Source organism: Corythoichthys intestinalis, chromosome 14, assembly GCF_030265065.1.
Source record: "Corythoichthys intestinalis isolate RoL2023-P3 chromosome 14, ASM3026506v1, whole genome shotgun sequence".
In the NCBI taxonomy this organism is placed as follows: domain Eukaryota; kingdom Metazoa; phylum Chordata; class Actinopteri; order Syngnathiformes; family Syngnathidae; genus Corythoichthys; species Corythoichthys intestinalis.
The window spans coordinates 6,412,623-6,431,384 of record NC_080408.1 but is presented as its reverse complement, the minus strand read 5'-3'; the positions used below and the strand labels follow the sequence as shown (position 1 = coordinate 6,431,384).

Below are 18,762 nucleotides of genomic sequence, written 5' to 3'. Positions count from 1 at the left end.
TTGCCATCTTGGAAGAAATCCTCACATGAACATCAATGGTCATTTGAATGGATTAATTGCAGTTAATCACAATCTGTATGGTCATAACTTCATAAGTATTTAGCATACTTTTTATTGTACTGCCATTTCAATTAAATAATAATAATCTTAAATCATTGACGGCGATGGACGTCCATTTAAAGTTGGACGGACTAGTGACTAGGGTTAAAAGCATCGAAAAGTATCGATACTAGAGTTGTCCAACAATGACTTTGTAACCGATATCACGGTATTGCCCAACTCCAAAAATCCAATACCGATATCAAAATGATACCGATATATGCAGAGGTGGGTGGAGTAGCCAAACATTTTACTCAAGTAAGAGTAGCGTTACTTCGAAATAATACTGCAAAGGTAAAAATAAATGCAAATAAATAAATTATGTCGAGTCAAGTCTCGGTTTAATGTTGAGTCGAGGTGAGTCACAAGGTTGTAAAGACGAGTCATGTCATGTACAGTGTTGTTAATAACGGCGTTACAATATAACGGCGTTACTAACGGCGTTATTTTTTTCAGTAATGAGTAATCTAATTAATTACTTTTTTCATCTTGGCAACGCCGTTACCGTTACTGAGGCGGGAAAGGCGTGCGTTACTATGCGTTACTAAGTTGGTTGAATAAAAAAAAGTCTGAGAGAAATGGACTCACGGGGACGAGAGCAGGGCAGGAGTGGGGAAGACGCCGCTGCAACCGCGATGCTAGGTGGCTCCAATAATACCTGACTGCAGCCATAGCCGACAAACTACGCCCACATGACACGGTAGATATCATATTATTGAACTAGATGCAAATGACAGACACTGCTGCACTGCCAACATGTTTTAAGGACTACATGCGTTTGTAAACAGCCGCCATCTTAAAGCAGTAGACCTCTCAGGAAGGCCCTGATGTAGAGATCCTTCCTAGCGAACCTAAGTAATTTTTAAAAATCTAAAATGCTCCTAAATCGGCAAAATCTTAACTTAAATCTATCTTTAAATGATGAAACAGTTTTAAAACTTACACATGTTTAAAGTAGACAGAAGGGAACTAATGCAATAACGGGAGAAATTTTAACAACTTTAACGATTGATTCACAACTTGAAATGACTTCCACACATAGCAAAGGTTACTAGCTAGTTATCGCAATACCCTTGTGTCTAGTTAAGTGGAGGGTAAAGAATTGGGCTAGGGCCAATTGTCCCCCAAACACTTTAAGCTTCACATTGTGTGACCTGTGTGTGTGTGTTTTTTTTTTTTTTTTTTTTTTTGAGAAAAAAAAAAAAAAATCACTAGTTACTTTGCCAAGTAACTAATTACTCTTACATTCAGGTAACTGAGTTGCTAACGCAATTACTTTTTGGGAGAAGTAATTTGTAACTGTAATTAATTACTTTTTTAAAGTAAAATTAACAACACTGCATGGCACTAAATGCGTTAGTAGACAGCCGCCATCTTAAAGCAGTAGACTTTTTAGGACGGCTCTGTTGTAGAGAGCCTTCCTAGCGAATCTAAGTAACTTTTTATCTAAAATACTTCTAAATCGACAAAATCTTGACTTGAATCTATCTTTAAATGATGAAACAGTTTTAAAACTTTCATATGTCAAAAGTAGAGAGAAGGGAACAAATGCAATAATGGGAGCAATTTTAACAACTTTTTACAGTTGATTCAGGGTAAAGGGTAAATTAGGATAAAGAATTGGGCTCGGGCCAATTGTACCAAAAACCTTCACAAAAAACTTCACATAGTGTGGCCAATGTTTTTTTTTTTGTTTGTTTGTTTGTTTTTTTGAGGGAAAAAAAAAAAAAGTAATTATCACCAATTACTTTGCCAAGTAACTAATTACTCTTACATTCAGGTAATTGAGTTACTAACGCAATTACTTTTTGGGAGAAGTAATTTGTAACTATAATTAATTACTTTTTTTCAGTAAGATTAACAACACTGGTCATGTATGATCCGAGTCACAAGTAGGTTGGCCAGTCTTGCCTGTGCTGGGCAAGTTTAGTCGAGTCATAAGATTATGTCGAGTTGAGTCGAGTCTCAAGGTCATGTCGAGTCACAAAGTTGCAAAGACGAGTAGGGCTGCAGCTATCGAATGTTTTAGTCGTCAATTAATCGATGGACTAGTCAGTTCGAACAGTCGAGTAATCGGATAAGGAACATGAAAAATTTAAATACCTGAGCTGAGTCTCAAACGGTATAATTGTTTTTCTAAAAATAAGGATCTATGTACAACAAAAGAACAATAGGCTATCTTAGACAGAAAAAATCCGCTAGCTTAAATGCTATAAAATGCTAAAGTTTTTTTACAATGCTCTTAACAAATGGTTCGGACACATATTCCCACAAAAAAACGGCTAAATATACGGATAAACTAAATTATGAATAACATTAGTTCGAACAAAAACTTAAGTTAGTCTTAACAGGGAGCAGTTGGATTCAGCCATGTGAAAAAAAGGCAGACCAGAGGGCAGTGTATCAACCCTAATCAATAAAACTAAATGCAAAAACTTTCAAAATGAACCATTACAACTCCACTTTAATTAAACGAATACTCGAAGCAACAAAATTTAATTCGAATATTTTTTCTAATCGAATACTCAAGTTAATCGATTAATCATTGCAGCACTAAAGACGAGTAGTGTCAAGTATGATCCAAGTCACAAGTAGATTCTGAGTCTTGCCTGTGTTGGGCAAGTAAAGTTGAGTCACGAGGTTATGTCGAGACAGGTCTTAAGATGTCGAGTTGAGTCGAGTCTCGAGGTCATGTCGAGTCACAAGGTTGTAAAGACGAGTTGGATCAAGTATGATCCGTGTCACAAGTAGGTTGGCCAGTCTTGCCTGTGCTGGGCAAGTCAAGTCGAGTCATAAGATTATGTCGAGTTGAGTCAAGTCTCAAGGTCATGTCGAGTCACACAGTTGAAAAGACGAGTCGTGTCAAGTATGATCCGAGTCAAAAGTAGGTTCTGAGTCTTGCCTGTGTTGGGCAAGTCGAGTTGAGTCACGCGGTTATGTCGAGTCGGGTCTTAAGATGTCGAGTTGAGTCGAGTCTCGAGGTCATTTCGAGTCAAGTCACAAGGTTGTAAAGACAAGTTGCGTCAAGTATGATCCAAGTCACAAGTAAGTTGGCCACTCTTGCCTGTGTTAGTCAAGTCGAGTGACAAGGTTATGTTGAGTCATAAGATTATGTCGTGTTGAGTCAAGTCTCAAGGTCATGTCGAGTAGAGACGAGTTACAAGGTTGCAAAGCAAAGACGGGTCGTGTCAAGTATGATCCAAGTCACAAGTAAGTTGGCCAGTCTTGCCTGTGCTGGGCAAGTTGAGTTGAGTCACGAGGTTATGTCGATTGGAGTCAGAAGATTATGTCGAGTGGAGTCTCGAGGTCATGTCAGGTCACAAGTTGTAAAGACGAGTCGTGTCAAGTATGATCCGAGTCACAAGTAAGTTCCGAGTCTTGCCTGTGTTGGGTAAGTCTAGTTAAGCCAGGAGGTTATGCTGAGTCGTAAGATTGTCGAGTCGAGTCTCGAGGTAATGTCGAGTCGAGCTGAGTCATAAGGTTGTAAAGACGAGTCATGTCAAGTATGATCCGAGTCACAAGTAGGTTGGCCAGTCTTGCCTGTGCTGGGCAAGTTGAGTTGAGTCACGAGGTTATGTCGAGTGGAGTCAGAAGATTATGTCGAGTGGAGTCTCGAGGTCATGTCGAGTCACAAGTTGTAAAGACGAGTCGTGTCAAGTATGATCCGACTCACAAGTAAGTTCCGAGTCTTGCCTGTGTTGGGCAAGTCGAGTTGAGCCAGGAGGTTATGTTGGGTCGAGTCGATAGATTATGTCGAGTCAAGTCTCGAGGTAATGTCGGGTCAAGCTGAGTCACAAGGTTGTAAAGATGAGTTATGTCAAGTATGATCCGAGTCACAAGTAGGTTGACCAGTCTTGCCTGTGCTGTGCAAGTCCAGTCGAGTCATAAGATTATGACGAGTTCAGTCGAGTCTTAAGGTCATGTCTAGTTGAGCCACAAGGCGAGTTGTGTCAAGTACGATCCGAGTCACAAGTAAGTTCTGAGTCTTTCCTGTGTTGTTGGTAAGTCGAGTTTAGTCATGAGGTTATGCCGAGTCAGGTCTTAAGATGTCGAGTTGAGTCGAGTCTCAAGGTCATGTCGAGTCAAAAAATTGATGGATGTAAGTCAACACATGTATCTGCAGGTACCATAAGGGGGAAAAAATGGATTTAGCAAGGGTTATAGATATTACAGCCCTTATTACACATATTTATTTTGATTGATTGATTTGTTTACTTTTACAAATAAAAAAAAAAAAAAAAGATTCCATTAAGACCTTATTTTTCACATTTTGGGATTCTCTGCCAATTGCTTCATGTTGCAGGATTTTAAGGGTTAAAAATGCACACTCAAATCAACGGTTTAAGACTTAACATTAAAATTTGAACCATTGCAAAATAAATCTAGAATTTGTATAGCAGATCAAATAAAAGCAAAAGTTTAGCAAAGTTTAAATGGCTGAAAATTTTAACAATTAAATTAAATCAACGTTAACTGATTTCGAGCCGAAACAAATGTATTTCCGCAGCCTTTAAGATTCTCAAATCGAATTACGGATCAAAATTGACATAAAAACGACATTAACGATATTTTAATTGCGACTGCCACATCCAATATGGTGGACTTGCAGCGAAAGACCTGCTCAAATTGGAATCTATGCATACTTGTCTAGGAAGACGAGGGGGCGGGTCCTCGGCTGCAGACAGCAGTGTGATATTCACCAGCTGATTTTGAGGTATGTCGCCTGTTTTTTCTGCATATATTTTTTTTAAATAAGCAACTTTTCGCATACTGTCTCAATTACCATGACACCAGAGACGTTGACAGACACTATGAAGCGGCTTGGTCAAGGTGACAGCCTGTGGTTTAGGCTAGCCGCGCCACAAGTAGCTGCTAAAAATACACAATCATGTCGTCTTACGTGATGTGTGGAGGTTACAAGTCGAAGGATACAGCATGTTCACCTCTGTTGTTGTTTATATTAGTTGTAAGAATTAGGACAGTGTTTCCCAACCTTCGTTTAGAAAACTCGCATCATTAAGTGAGAAAAATCACTGCATAGCACTCAACAAAAATGCCCCCCAAACCCCCTAAAAGTGTGCACTGTATAAGAATGATGATATCGTCTCCATTTTAGTGAAGAAACCGACTTGCTTGGTTTGATATCTTTGAGAACAACGAGATATTCATCTGTTGTATGAATGTCAACAGGTGGATATCCATGATAAATGCACGTTCTGCCATCTTGTGGAGCATTTCATTGAACTGCTGGGCATTATACGTTTAGTAGGAATATCTTCAATGATTTTGCTTGTTATAAAAAAACACAAAAGAGAATGGAAAACAAATTAAAGAATTATCATTTTACACAACTCCAAAAATGGGCCGGACAAAGGTATTGGCACCCTTTGAAAAATCATATGATGCTTCTCTAGTTTGTGTAATTAACACCACCTGTCACTTACCTGTGGCACATAACAGGTGGTGGCAATAACTAAATCCCACGTCCAGCCAGTTAAAATGGATTAAAGTTGACTCAACCTCTGTCCTGTGTCCTTGTGTGTGCCACATTGAGCATGGAGAAAAGAAAGAAGACCAAAGAACTCTCTGAGGACTTGAGAAGCTAAATTGTGAGGAAGCATGGGTAATCTCAAGGCCACAAGTTCATCTCCAAACAGGGCCGGCCCAGGCCATTTGGGGGCCCTAAGCAAAATAATGCAAAGGGCCCCATATTTTTGGCCCACCATTTCGTCACAGTGTACTGTGAAACCCATACATGCAATCCAACCCATACAGCCATATTTTGTATATTAATCAGATCTTGTTGCACTGCATACTTCAAACTTCTCACCCCAAATGATTGTCAGTACTAAAAGTAGATAGCGCCAAACCTTTTACTAAAAGAGGAAAGAAAGACGTTAAGGAATAACTTTTATTTTTTTTAAGATTGTAATCAAGTCTCAAAACTCACAAAAGTCAAATAAAGCAAACTAGTAAACAAAATGGAAAGCAAATTAAACAATTGCCAGATTGGGGGCCCCTTGGTGGTCAGGGGCCCTAACCAGCTGCATAGTCTGCGTATAGGCTGGGCCGGCCCTGTCTCCAAAGACCTGAATGTTCCTGTCTACCGTGTGCAGTGTCATCATTAAGTGTAAAGCTCATAGCACTGAGGCTAACCTCCCTAGATGTGGACGGAAAAGGTAAATTGACAGAAGATTGTGCGGATGGTGGATGATAAAACTCGACTAACATCCAAACAAGTTCAAGTTGTCCTGCAGTCCGATCGTACAACAGTGTCAACCCGTACTATCCGTCGGCGTCTGAATGAAAAGGGACTCTTTGGTAGGATACCCAGGAAGACCCCACTTCTGACCCAGAGACATAAAAAGCCAGGCTGGTTTGCCAAAATTTACCTGAGAAAGCCAAAAAATATTTTGGAAGAATGTTCTCTGGTCAGATGAGACAAAAGTAGAGCTTTTTTTGGGAAAAGGCATCAACGTAGCATTTATAGGGAAAAAAACGAGGCCTTCAAAGAAAAGAACACGGTCCCCACAGTCAAACATGGTGGAAGTTCCCTGTTGTTTTGGGGTTGCTTTGCTCCCTCTGGCACTGGACTGCTCGGCCGTGTGCATGGCATTATGAAGTCCGATAACTACCAACACATTTTTGCAGCATAATATAGGGCCTAGTGTGAGAAAGCTGGGTCACCCTCAGAGGTCATGGGTCTTCCAACAGGACAATGACCCACAACACATTTCAAAAAGCACTAGAAAACGGTTTGAGAGAAAAAACTGAAGACTTCTAAAATGACCAGCAATGAGTTCAAACCTGAATCCCATAGAACACCTGTGGAGAGATCTGAAAATGGTAGTTTGGAGACGGCACCCTTCAAATCTCAGAGACCTTGAGCAGATGGCCAAAGAAAAATGGTCTAAAATTCCAGCAGAGCATTGTAAGAAACTCATTGATAGATACCGGAGACGGTTGTTCGCAGTTATTTGTGCTACCAAGTATTAAGCTGAGTGTGCTAATACTTTTGTCCGGCCCATTTTTGGAGTTTTGCGTAAAATTAATGATTTCATTTTTTTTTGTGTTCATTCTCTTTTGTGTTTTTTTCATTGCAAGCAAAATACATGAAGACATTACTACCAAAGCATTTGTAATTGCAATCATTTTCTGGGAGAAATTGAGCATTACCTGACAGAATTGCAGGGGTGACAATACTTTGGCTAACTTGCATAGCAAAATCCGCTAGCTTAAATCTTACAAAATGCTAACATTTTTTTTTACAATGCTCTTAACTAGGGTTGTTCCGATCATGTTTTTTTGCTCCCGATCCGATCTCGATCGTTTTAGCTTGAGTATCTGCCGATCCCGATATTTCCCGATCCGATTGCTTTTTTTTCACTCCCGATTCAATTTTTTTCCCCGATTCAATTCCAATCATTCCTGATAATTTTTCCCGATCATATACATTTTGGCAATGCATTAAGAAAAAAATGAATAAAACTCGGGCGAATATATACATTCAACATACAGTACATAACTACTGTATTTGTTTATTATAACAATAAATCCTCAAGATGGCATTTACATTATTAACATTCTTTCTGTGAGAGGGATCCACGGATAGAAAGACTTGTGACTTTGTATATTGTGACTAAATATTGCCATCTAGCATATTTGTTGAGCTCTCAGTAAATGATACTGTAGCCATGCCCCAATGCATGATGGGAAGTGGAAGCATGACTGTGCGTAGTGCAACCAATTGATATATTTCCTCTGCGTTAGGAAATAACATAAGGTGTTAAGAAAAAGATCAATTGCTACCTTGCTTCCCCATATTACTTCCCATGATATTTCTAATCATAGGGGGAGGGATTGTAAGGCTTTAGCCAATTCAAAAAAGGCTCCAAAGGCTGCCAAAATTCACTCTACTCATTTTACGCTGCCTTTTATCTCTCTATATAGGTAAAACGGCGCCATTACGGATTGAGCGTGACAATGCGTGAGTGGGTCGTGCAGTGCATGCTTTAGTTGCGTTAAATTTTTAACGTGATACATTTTTTAAAAAATTAATTACCGCTGTTATTGGCATAAATTTGATAACCCTACCTTAAGCCTAAACTAAAGACTCTGGATGAGTGTAACATATTATGTTTATAACGTTAAATACAATTTGAAAACGGTTTAATTAAAAAAATATATACATTAAAAAAAGGCGTGGCCGATATTTTTTTGCCGATTCCGATACGTTGAACATGACTTGATTGGACCTGATCGATGCCGATCGATCAGGACATCTCTAGTTGAAACACATATTCCCACAAAAAAACCTATACACTAAATTACGAATGCATGAAAAAACATATTAGCTCAAACAAAAACTTACCTTATGTTGGTCTTAACTGGGAGCAGCTGGATTCAGCCGTGTTAAATGAGTTATGCCATATTCACTGTTGCCACTAGAGGGCAGTGTATCCACCCAAATCAGTAAAACTAAATAAAAACACTTTCAAAACAAACCATTACTTCACCATTCTTAATTAAACGATGGCCATAGACGTCGGACGTCTGCTCATGACAAACTCATGGCAGAACAATGAAAATACCTTGTTTTTCTGTTTTATAGTTGTTTTTGTAGAATATCCTAGAATGATTTCCTAACCCATGTATTGATAATCGTTGTACCACCATATCGTGAGACTTGTATCGCAAATCGTATCGTCTCATACACTGGCTTTTCTACAACTTGTCTATGTAGCGCGGCGGGATGGGCAACACAAGCGACCGCCACGGGGCTAAAGCCCACCGCTCGGACAGCAGCGGAGGTCACAAGGACCACGAGCCCAGCAGTAAGATGGTGGACAGCACGGACGACCCGAACATTTTCAACACACACGGGCCGGATTCCAAGGTAACAGCAAAAATACGCTGTCACAACAAAAACAACAATGTTCCTATATTGAGGCATATTTGATTTGACGCTCCTAGGTGTTGGGAGAAAAAGAATTCCCTCCGGATCTGGACGACTTGGTGAAAACCGTTCCTCAGGCTCGTCCGACTGTAATCCGATGGGCCGGAGGAGGGAAGGAGGTCTACATAGCTGGCTCTTTTAATAACTGGAGCACTAAAATACCGCTCAATAAAAGGTAAAACATACACCTCGTATCACTGACCAGATATTAACACTTTAAAAACGTTACATCGATTCTTGGCGGGAGCATATCCATAACCTTTTTGGATTTTCTTGTTCTCTATACAAAGCCACAATGACTTTGTAGCAATCCTGGACTTGCCTGAAGGTGAACACCAGTACAAGTTTTTCGTGGACGGGCAGTGGGTACACGATCCATCAGAGGTAAGCTGTCATTTTATGACTTTATAATGGACATCAATCAAAATTTTAACACCAACCTGGCAGCCACGGTAATCGGGCAGTGGGCGGGTCCCACACGTTCCTTCATGGTGGGGCCTCCTCTTCTTATGGGCTGTCGGTTTCAGGGGCTAGGGGGTCCGGGCCCCAGTCCCGCACAGCCCTGCGGTGGGCTCTCAGCATTCTACTGCTTCCACCTTCCTCTCTCTTTTCTACCCAGGAATCCTCCTTGGGCCCTGGTGCGCATTGACGCATCAGCTGGGCGGAGGCAGGATGTCGCCCCCTCTGGTTGGGAATCCTTTTCTCCCCCGGGCCTAGTGGGCCGTGGGAGTCTCATGGTGTGCCATGTCAGTTGGAGGGTTGCGGCAGTAGTTGGAGGTCCGGGTGGGCAGGCGGTGACGGTGTGTCGCCCCCTCAGGTTTGGGGATACTTTCCTGCCCCAAGCCTAGTGGGCCGTAGGAGTCCCACAGTGTGCCATGTCAGTTGGAGGCTTGTGGTGGTAGCTGGAGGTCCAGGTGGGCAGGCGGTGACGGGGTGTTACCCCCTCTGGTTGGGGATCCTTTCCTGACCTGGGTCTAGTGGGCCGTGGGAGTCTCATGGTGTGCCATGTCAGTTGGAGGCTTGTGGCGGTAGCTGGAGATCCTGGTGGGCAGGCGGGCTGTGACAGGGTGTCACCCTCTTTGGTTGGGGATCCTTTCCTGCCCCGGGCCTAGTGGGCCGTGGGAGTCCCACGCTGTGCCATGTAAGTTGGAGGGTTGCGGCCTTAGCTGGGGGTCTGGGCGGTGGCTGGGTGTCGCCAACTCTGGTTGAGGATCCTTTCCTGCCCTGGGCTTCGTGGGCCATGGGAGTCTCACAGTGTGCCATGTCAGTTAAAGGGTTGCGGCATTAGCTGGAGCTCCGGGTGGGTGGGCGGTGACGGGGTGTCGCCCCCTCTAGTTTCAGATCCTTTCCTGCCCCAGGCCTAATGGGCCGTGGGAGTCTCACGGTGTGCCATGTCAGTTGAAGGGTTGCGGCATTAGCTGGAGGTCCTGGTGGGCGGGTGGTGACGGGGTGCCATCCCTCTGGTTGGGGATCCTTTCCTGCCCCAAGCCTAGTGGGCCGTGGGAGTCCCACGGTGTGCCATGTCATTTGGGGGGTTGCGGCGGTAGCTGGAGGTCCGGGTGGGCAGGCGGTGACGAGGTGTCGCCCCCTCTGGTTGGAGAGCCTTTCCTGCTCTGAGCCTAGTGGGTCATGGGAATCCCACTGTGTGCCATTTAAGTTGGTCGCTTTGACCCCAAACTTTCGAACCGGATTGTACATAATACATAAGTGTATGTATATATATTTTTTTTTAACACCAATTACTAGGGATGGGAATCGGATTACGATTCCAATTCGGAACCGGTTCCGAGTGTTTCGAGGCCTCGACATCACAAGCTTTAACGATCCCTTTAACGATTCCTAAAGACGCGTATTGCATCGTGACGTGTGTTGTTGTCCAGACGCATTAAACTAGCATGGCGCCAAGAACCACTCGCTCTAAAGTTTGACTACACTTCACCAGGAAAGAGTGTGAAAATGAAAGGTTACGACGGGTAAGCACGAGCATTGCAGCCATAAACATAACAATGACAGCACGTAGGTTCAAACGCTCGAAAGTGTGTCTTCACTTCACGAGGAAAAATTACAACAAAGCGACTTGCAGTCATTGCAAGGTGGAGATAACTGCATCGGGAGGGACTGCGCTGTCCTCAGAGAGAGGCTAAGGCTCAGTCCTGGCTATACAGCTAGCTAAATTCCCAAATGACGATGCAGAAGACGTTGGTATAATTTGCTGACTTTATTCAACCATCACTTGAAGAGTGAAACTAAGAATAGAAATGAAACAAATCAATTTCGTCCCCAATAACAAACAGGTTTGCATCAACGTAAATGAGCGATGATTAGCTGCTAATAACAGGATGGTTAGCATTCGTTCGCTAGCATTAGTACATCGTTCAAACCACTACACAACTGGATTTAAGTGTCCGATCGCGAGTTGAAACACAACAACAACAACACAAAAGATGATACATACAGGCGTTGCCTCTGTAGATATTAACATTAACAAAGAACGTAGGCTCGTAGAAGTGTTTCCCTTTCTCACTAACTCGCTCACTTCCTTGGATGCGGCATTTCTTCTTCGGGTGTAAGCGCGCTCTTCTTCACGTGAGCGCGTTCTTCTTCGCGTGAGGAAGCGCAAGGGCGCCCCCACTTGAGCGTGTAAGCGCCACAAAAACTAAAAGGCATGCATTTCAATGTAATGGTAAATAATACACGTTAACCCAGTGGTCCCCAAACTGCGGCCCGCGGCCCAAATACGGCCCGCCTCCACATTTGGTCCGGCCATTTTGAATTTTTTTTTTCTCAATGGTGTTATTTATTTCCTGGCCTTTTCCTTGAAGAATTCAGAGAGGGTTATTTGGTTATTATCTATTTAATTAATAGTGTTTTTATTATTAATTATTATTATTATATTATATTATTATTTTTATTTTATTTACTTTCATTCCGTGAAGAATCCAGAAAGGGTTATTTGATTGTGGCTTTCTGAAAAACAATAATTTTTTACATTTATGCACTTCTGCAATCGTCACACTTTTTCTGTTACAAACTGACCCCGGCCCCTCATCAGAGACGGGAAAAGTTATGTGGCCCTCACAGGAAAAAGTTTGGGGACCCCTGCATGTTTAACACATATTGCCAAAGGCAGAACAACAACCTATCTGCCAGTGTATACCAATATTTTTTATTTCTATTAGATAAATGTTTCAGTAAAATGTTACACATTCTTGTGTATTTGCCACTTATTGCCACAGTTAACATTGAGGCTTTGGGCCTCTTTTGATCTCGTTGTGAGTTTGTCAGGTTGTGATTTCTGATTAAACAAACTCGATGCCAATCAAAACGTTTGTTCTTCTTTTTCCCCAAATTACAATCGATAAGAGAATCGATAAAGAATCGAATCATTAAGCAATATCGATAATGGAATCGGAATCGTAAAAATCCTATCAATTCCCATCCCGACCAATTACTGTTGTTCTCTTTTTTTTTTTTATAGGAACAAAAGTAGCCTAACATTTGTTTTCTTGTTCTCCAGCCAGTGGTAACGAGCCAACTGGGCACCATCAACAACCTGATTCATGTGAAGAAATCTGACTTTGAGGTGTTCGATGCCCTACAAGTCGACTCGCTGGAGTGTTCCGATACCTCAGGTGCATTATTCACCTTTTGGTTCTTTGAATGAAGCGGGTTCTAATCCACAATTATTATTATTTTTTTTTTTTCATTTCAAATCAAAAAGAAAGCTAGAGGAGCACTCTTAGAAAGAGCTCTGCCTAAGCAGCCAAAATCAAGGTTTTGCTGGATATTTTTCAGAGAATTTTATCTCTTTCTTCAGTTCAAATGCAAATCAGTGAATAAAAATTGAAAAGCAAAGCACTTTGGGGTGATTTCATTCCATGAAACAAAAATGCAAATAGTTCACCTTTTTGGCTGTTTTGGCATTTTAAGCCAAGTTGAAAACTGATGAATTCACTTATACACGGATTGGTTCTTGTCAGATATATCTAAACATGGTAACAGATTCGGATGCCCATCCGCATGATTTGGACGCTAACTGGATGGTTTTTACACGCTTCAGATTTGTCCAGCTCCCCTCCCGGCCCGTACGGGCAAAATCAATACGTCTTCAAACCCGAGGGGCATTTTAAAGGTCCGCCTATCCTTCCCCCTCACCTCCTTCAAGTCATACTCAACAAGGACACCAATATTTCAGTAAGCGTCAACCGTTTGAGCTTATCGTTTTGCCGTGCACCTTGTGATAACGCATCCCTCCGTTTTGGCAGTGTGACCCCGCCCTGCTGCCTGAACCCAACCATGTCATGCTCAACCATCTGTATGCGCTCTCCATAAAGGTCAGTCGAAAAAAATATACTTGTGTATTCAGTATACAGTCATGTGAAAAAATTAGGACATCCCATTAAATAGTCAGTTCTTTATTAAGAAATTTTCACATATCAATGTCTGATCTTGTTTTCTTTATCTCTGGAAAAGTGATTTCATTGCAGGTAAACAACAAACATTGACATTGTTTTACTCATTAAACCAAATATATCACAAAAATGCATATTCTAACTGAGGAAAAAGTTAGGACACCCTACCACCTAATAGATAGGGTTACCTCCTTTGGCTGAAATAACTTCAGTAAGACACTTTTTGCAGCCATCTACCAGTCTTTGACATCAGTCCGAAGAAAGTTTGCCCCACCTCTAAAAGCGGAATACTTTCAGCTGTGAGGTATTTGAGGGGTTTCTTGCATGCACAGCACCCCACAGCATCTCAATGGGATTAAGAACTGGGCTTTGACTCGGCCATTCCAGGACTCTGAGTTTCTTCCTTTTCAACCAGTCCTTGGTGGATTTAATGGTATGTTATGGGTCATTGTCATGTTGCAGGGTCCAGTTTTGCTTTAATTTTTTCAAAGAGGATCTCACATGATCCTTAAGCACCCTCTGATACATGATAGAATTCATGCTGGATTCTATGATGGTGAGCTGGCCAGGTCCTGCTGTAGCAAAGCATCCCCAAACCATAACACTTCCATCCCATGCTTCACAGCTGGAATGCTGTATTGGGTTTACGCCAAACATGTCCTCTGTTCTGGTGTCCAAATTATTCAATTTTAGATTCATCTGTCCAAATAACATTATTCCAGAAGTCCTGGTCTTTGTCTACATTCAAACTTCAGTCTGGTCTTCATGTTCTTCTTGGAGAGCAAAGGTCTCTTCCTTGCGCCTCTCACATGAAGGTTAAACATGTGAAATTTCTTTCTGATTGTACAGGCATGGACTTCCATATTGACAGTAGCAAGAGCCTGCTGTAGGTCCCATGACGACATTTTAGGGTTTTTGGAGACTTCTTTTTGTATTTTGCGGTCTGGTCTCAGCGTGAACTTGCTTGGACAGCCAGACCTGGGAATGTTGGCAGTTGTTTTGAATGTCCTCCACTTGTAGACTATTTTGGCTGATTTTATATTCTTTTGAGATCTTTTGAAATCCCTTACCAGACTCATAAGCGTCTACAATCTTCTTTCCGAAGGCCTCAGACAGATCTTTTGATCTTACCATGGTGTTTTCTCTCACTTCAACGGTCAGGGGCACAGCAAACTAAATGTGAGGTTTAAATAAGGCAAGCCTCCTTCACAACACTGGGTTATCATGTTCTAATCATGTGCACCTTATGTGATACACATGTGTTTGATTTTAGCCATTTTAAGTGGGATTGAATGTGGCGGCGTCCTAATTTATTCCTCAACAGAAATTGCATTTCTTATAAAGGCCCAGATAGTGAAATTCCTCAACTTTTCTTTTTCAATTCAACATCTTATTCGCTGCGTTTTTTTGGTGCACCGCGCAGCCCGAACCGTTTGACCAATCGGCATTGTTCAAATATCGTCACAACCGGAATTTTTGCACGACGCAGGGACTTTTCAAACGACCCCGAAAATTTTTTCGTACGCCCGTGAACGCCGATTTTCCGAATTATTTTTATTTTTTTTGGTCCTACAATTTTTGACCAAATCACATAATTTGTACGTCAAAAATTCACGGACATTGAGGGGCATAAAAGTTGTATACAGAATTTGGAAAAAAATTACGGGTCCCCCAAAATTTGCCCAAAACTGTCCCATTCATTTATAATTGGATGCCAACGACGGCCATATAAGTCCAAATTTCAATGACATTTACTTTGCATTGACGCCCAAGTATACAGATGCTATTGACGGGCATGTATGTCAATTCTATTGATGCCAATGTACTTGGACGTCATTGACGCATATGTAAGTCGGTGCCATTGACAGCCATGGACGTCCAAATTTCCCATTCATTTTCAATGGCATTTACATTGCATTGATTCCCATGTACACAGATGCCAATTTGGACTATGCACGTGAATACCATTGAAGGCCGTGTATGTTGATTCTATTGCTGCCAATGTACTCGGGTTCCATTGACGCATATGTAAGTCGATGGCCTTTGAAGTCCAACTTTCCCATTCATTTTCAATGGCATTTACATTACATTGATTCCCATGTACACAGATGCCAATTAGGGCTATCTATGCACGTTAATACCATTGACGGCCATGTATGTCGAATCTATTGCTGCCAATGTATTCGGGTTCCATTGACGCATATGGAATTCGATCCCATTGACGGCCATGAACGTCTAAATTTTCCAGTCATTTCCAATGGCATTTACTTTGGTTAATGCCATTGACGGCCATATATGTTGATTCCATTGATGCCAATGTACTCGGATTCCATTGATGGCCATGGACGTCCAAATTTCCCATTCATTTTGAATGCCAAAAAAAGTGTCCCAAATCAACAGAAAGTGACCTGATATCAGCAAGACTTGTCCCCCAAATATCCCCAAATCAACAGGAAATGACCTGATATTGTCCCTGAAAGGTCCCCAAATCAACCTGGGCGGGTCTAAGATCTGTATCTCCCCACAGCAAAGCCCCATAGTAATTTCTCCAGAAAGTTATTAATTTAATTTAATTTTTTTTCTTCTTTTTTTTAATCATTTAATTATATTACTTGAATATCTCCAGATTGTTAAAAATCATTATAAATATCCATATGACCAAATATATTTAAAAACAAACACAGCCTTCCATACGGTGTCCTAATTTTTTCACATGACTATGTTTTGTTACTCTTCATTGCGCATTTTTGGCAGGTGCGACTGATAGTTCGAAAAATAACGAATAACCAGGGCCGGCGCTAGCTATTTTGGTGCCCTAGGCATAAATGCTTTGTGGTGCCGTCCCCCCCCAACGATAGAAATGAACATTATCTGAACATTTGTCAGTATTGCTTTGTTTTACGAAATAACTTAGTTGTCAACAGTAATATTTCACAAACATTCACATTCACAAATGTTTCACAAACTGTCAAACCAAACAAAAACAAAATGAAACAAAAAACAAAAATAATAGATAAATAGTAATAATTAAGTCTTCATAAAAAAAAAAAAAACTACCAATGGCACCAAATACTCAAATGAATAAAACTAAATAATTTAAAATAAAAAAAATAAATTCCACAACTATTTACAAATAAACATCTGTAAATGAACATAAATAATGAACTTTAAATACAAACATTAAAGTGCAAGAATCAGTTGTTAGTGGCCCTACAGAGGCACATGTCTGCATTTCCGCGCTGCAAAATCAGCTATCAGGCTATATGACAGTTTCTGTGCAATTTCCCCATTGATGCTGATGACATCATCATCATTATATTTGTATTACTTGCATTTATCAGGCTTTACAAAGTTTTATTTTAAATACTATATATTGTTGTTATTATTACAATTACTATTTTTTAGGATTTTTTGCAAACTTGATTTTTTTTGGTGCCCCTTCAGGCAGTTGGTGCCCTACGCGCAGTGCGTGTTATGCGTATGCGGAGCGCCGTGTCTGCGAATAACTAAACCCTAACCCGACCCCTGATGATTTTAGTTAGGAATTTTACAAACTCTGTAATATTATACCTGCAAGTCAAGGTATTTGTGAGCCAACTATTTTAAATTACTTTGACAGTTTTCAAAACACACACATAATATTGTGCTCTATGATATTACACATTAAATACACCAAATGAAACAACAGACACTCTTCTTCCATCAGGGGAAAATATAAGCTTTGATTCTACCATTTTTGCATTTTTGTTCATTAGTTATCAACAGTAGAACACGGGTTCCTTCCCCCCCGCCCCCCCCAATGAGGCAGTTTCTCTTACACGGACTCTAAATTGGCAAATTTCCTAAATCAAAACTCTCGTCCGGCAGGACGGCGTCATGGTGCTGAGCGCGACCCACCGTTACAAGAAGAAATACGTGACCTCGCTGCTGTACAAGCCCATCTAAGCCCGCTGCCACAAGTGCACCTCGCTAAAATCTTGCACTGGGAACATGTTTACGGCTTAACGGCGCCACTCCTCTGCATTTAGGGCTATCGGAGACACTATGTAGCAAACGTGCGGTTTGGTGTCGACGACACTGCGGCTACCACTGAACCACTGTGTGTGTAATTTGAGTGTTTTGCTGCACTTTGACGTTATATGCATGTTGATGTGTTTACACATTTGTCAATTCAAAGGGCGTGTTGACGGATGATCGAATGCCATTTGAACAATATTAACTACTCTATAATAGTACAATTATGGCTCATAAGTAGTTCTACTTGTACCTCAAAGTATGCAGGAGTGGAAAAATGTTGAAACTGAGTTAATGTTGCTAAAGCATGAAGTGCAATCAGAAAAAAATGTTTTTCTGTCACGCTCAGTGAGTCGTTTACGTTTCACGGTTCCTGTTCGCGTGCTAAAGTGAACTTGACTTTTATCTATGCAGTTATCCGAGCGGTGTTAATGATATTTATTCAAGAAGATGTGTATTCGTTGACAACGGCGTAGAAATCAGACTTGAAACTTGAATTTTTTTCAGCCATTTCATGAAAGTTTCCAAAACTTACAGGTTGGAGTTGAGAAGTTGAAAAATAAAACTTTTATTACCAACTGTCTTTTTGGTTATTTTTTATTCTCACGATAACAATGATCTCACTATATGGTGATATAACGATTATCGATGCATGGGTCAGGAAATCAGTGTGATATTTTACCAGTGGAATCTAACGAAGTACTTTGTTACTTTCCTTTACTTTGTTACTGTATGTTTTTGTGTATCTGTACTGTACTTGAGTACAAATATGAAGTATGACTTTTTTTTTTTTTTTTCAATATATTTTTTTAACACATATCTGTACTTTTACTCCACTACTTTTCAAATTTTCGGCTGCATTACATGTTTTTTTCTCATTATCAATTGATGGTTTCGTTTTCATGCCACCGGCGCAATCGATAAATCCTGTGCAACTATACCGTCATTGAGCACTAGATAGCAGCAACACGGGTACAAGCAAGATAAGGCGGGAGAACTATTGACCAATAAAAACCACCTCACTTTTATAGTAGGTAGAGGTATGCGCCTGATAGTTGCTTACAATCCGCCATTAAGCTACATTTTGGAGTGTTCGAGTTTGTTTCACTTCTGTTTATGGTGCAGTCAATTTTATTTATTAATTTTCTGGTTCTTTCTTTGAATATGGACTCAAATCTGTGTATATATATGTATGTATGTGCTTATATACAATGGGGCAAATAAGTATTTAGTCAACCACTAATTGTGCAAGTTCTCCCTCTTGAAAACATTAGAGAGGCC

The 18,762-nt window shown here is 40.9% G+C and overlaps 1 protein-coding gene across 1 annotated transcript; it reads left to right on the top strand.

Annotated features, from left to right (window-relative positions):
* The first annotated feature begins 4,749 nt into the window (after positions 1–4,749).
* On the top strand, positions 4,750–18,683 carry prkab2 (protein kinase, AMP-activated, beta 2 non-catalytic subunit). Its single transcript, XM_057858472.1, has 8 exons — positions 4,750–4,813; positions 8,843–8,995; positions 9,073–9,230; positions 9,346–9,439; positions 12,573–12,687; positions 13,116–13,249; positions 13,321–13,389; positions 17,335–18,683. Exons 2-8 carry the CDS (start codon positions 8,852–8,854, stop codon positions 17,410–17,412), a joined length of 792 nt encoding a protein of 263 aa, XP_057714455.1. The 5' UTR covers positions 4,750–4,813; positions 8,843–8,851; the 3' UTR covers positions 17,413–18,683.
* The last annotated feature ends 79 nt before the right edge of the window (positions 18,684–18,762 follow it).

What these genes read in the sequence shown, in the direction of transcription:
- prkab2 (XM_057858472.1), top strand. Translation starts at nt 8,852, where the DNA reads ATGGGCAACACAAGCGACCGCCACGGGGCTAAAGCCCACCGCTCGGAC. An exon ending in CACACGGGCCGGATTCCAAG is followed by an intron (nt 8,996 to 9,072) that starts GTAACAGCAAAA and finishes TGACGCTCCTAG; the next exon opens with GTGTTGGGAGAAAAAGAATT. An exon ending in ACAAGGACACCAATATTTCA is followed by an intron (nt 13,250 to 13,320) that starts GTAAGCGTCAAC and finishes CCGTTTTGGCAG; the next exon opens with TGTGACCCCGCCCTGCTGCC.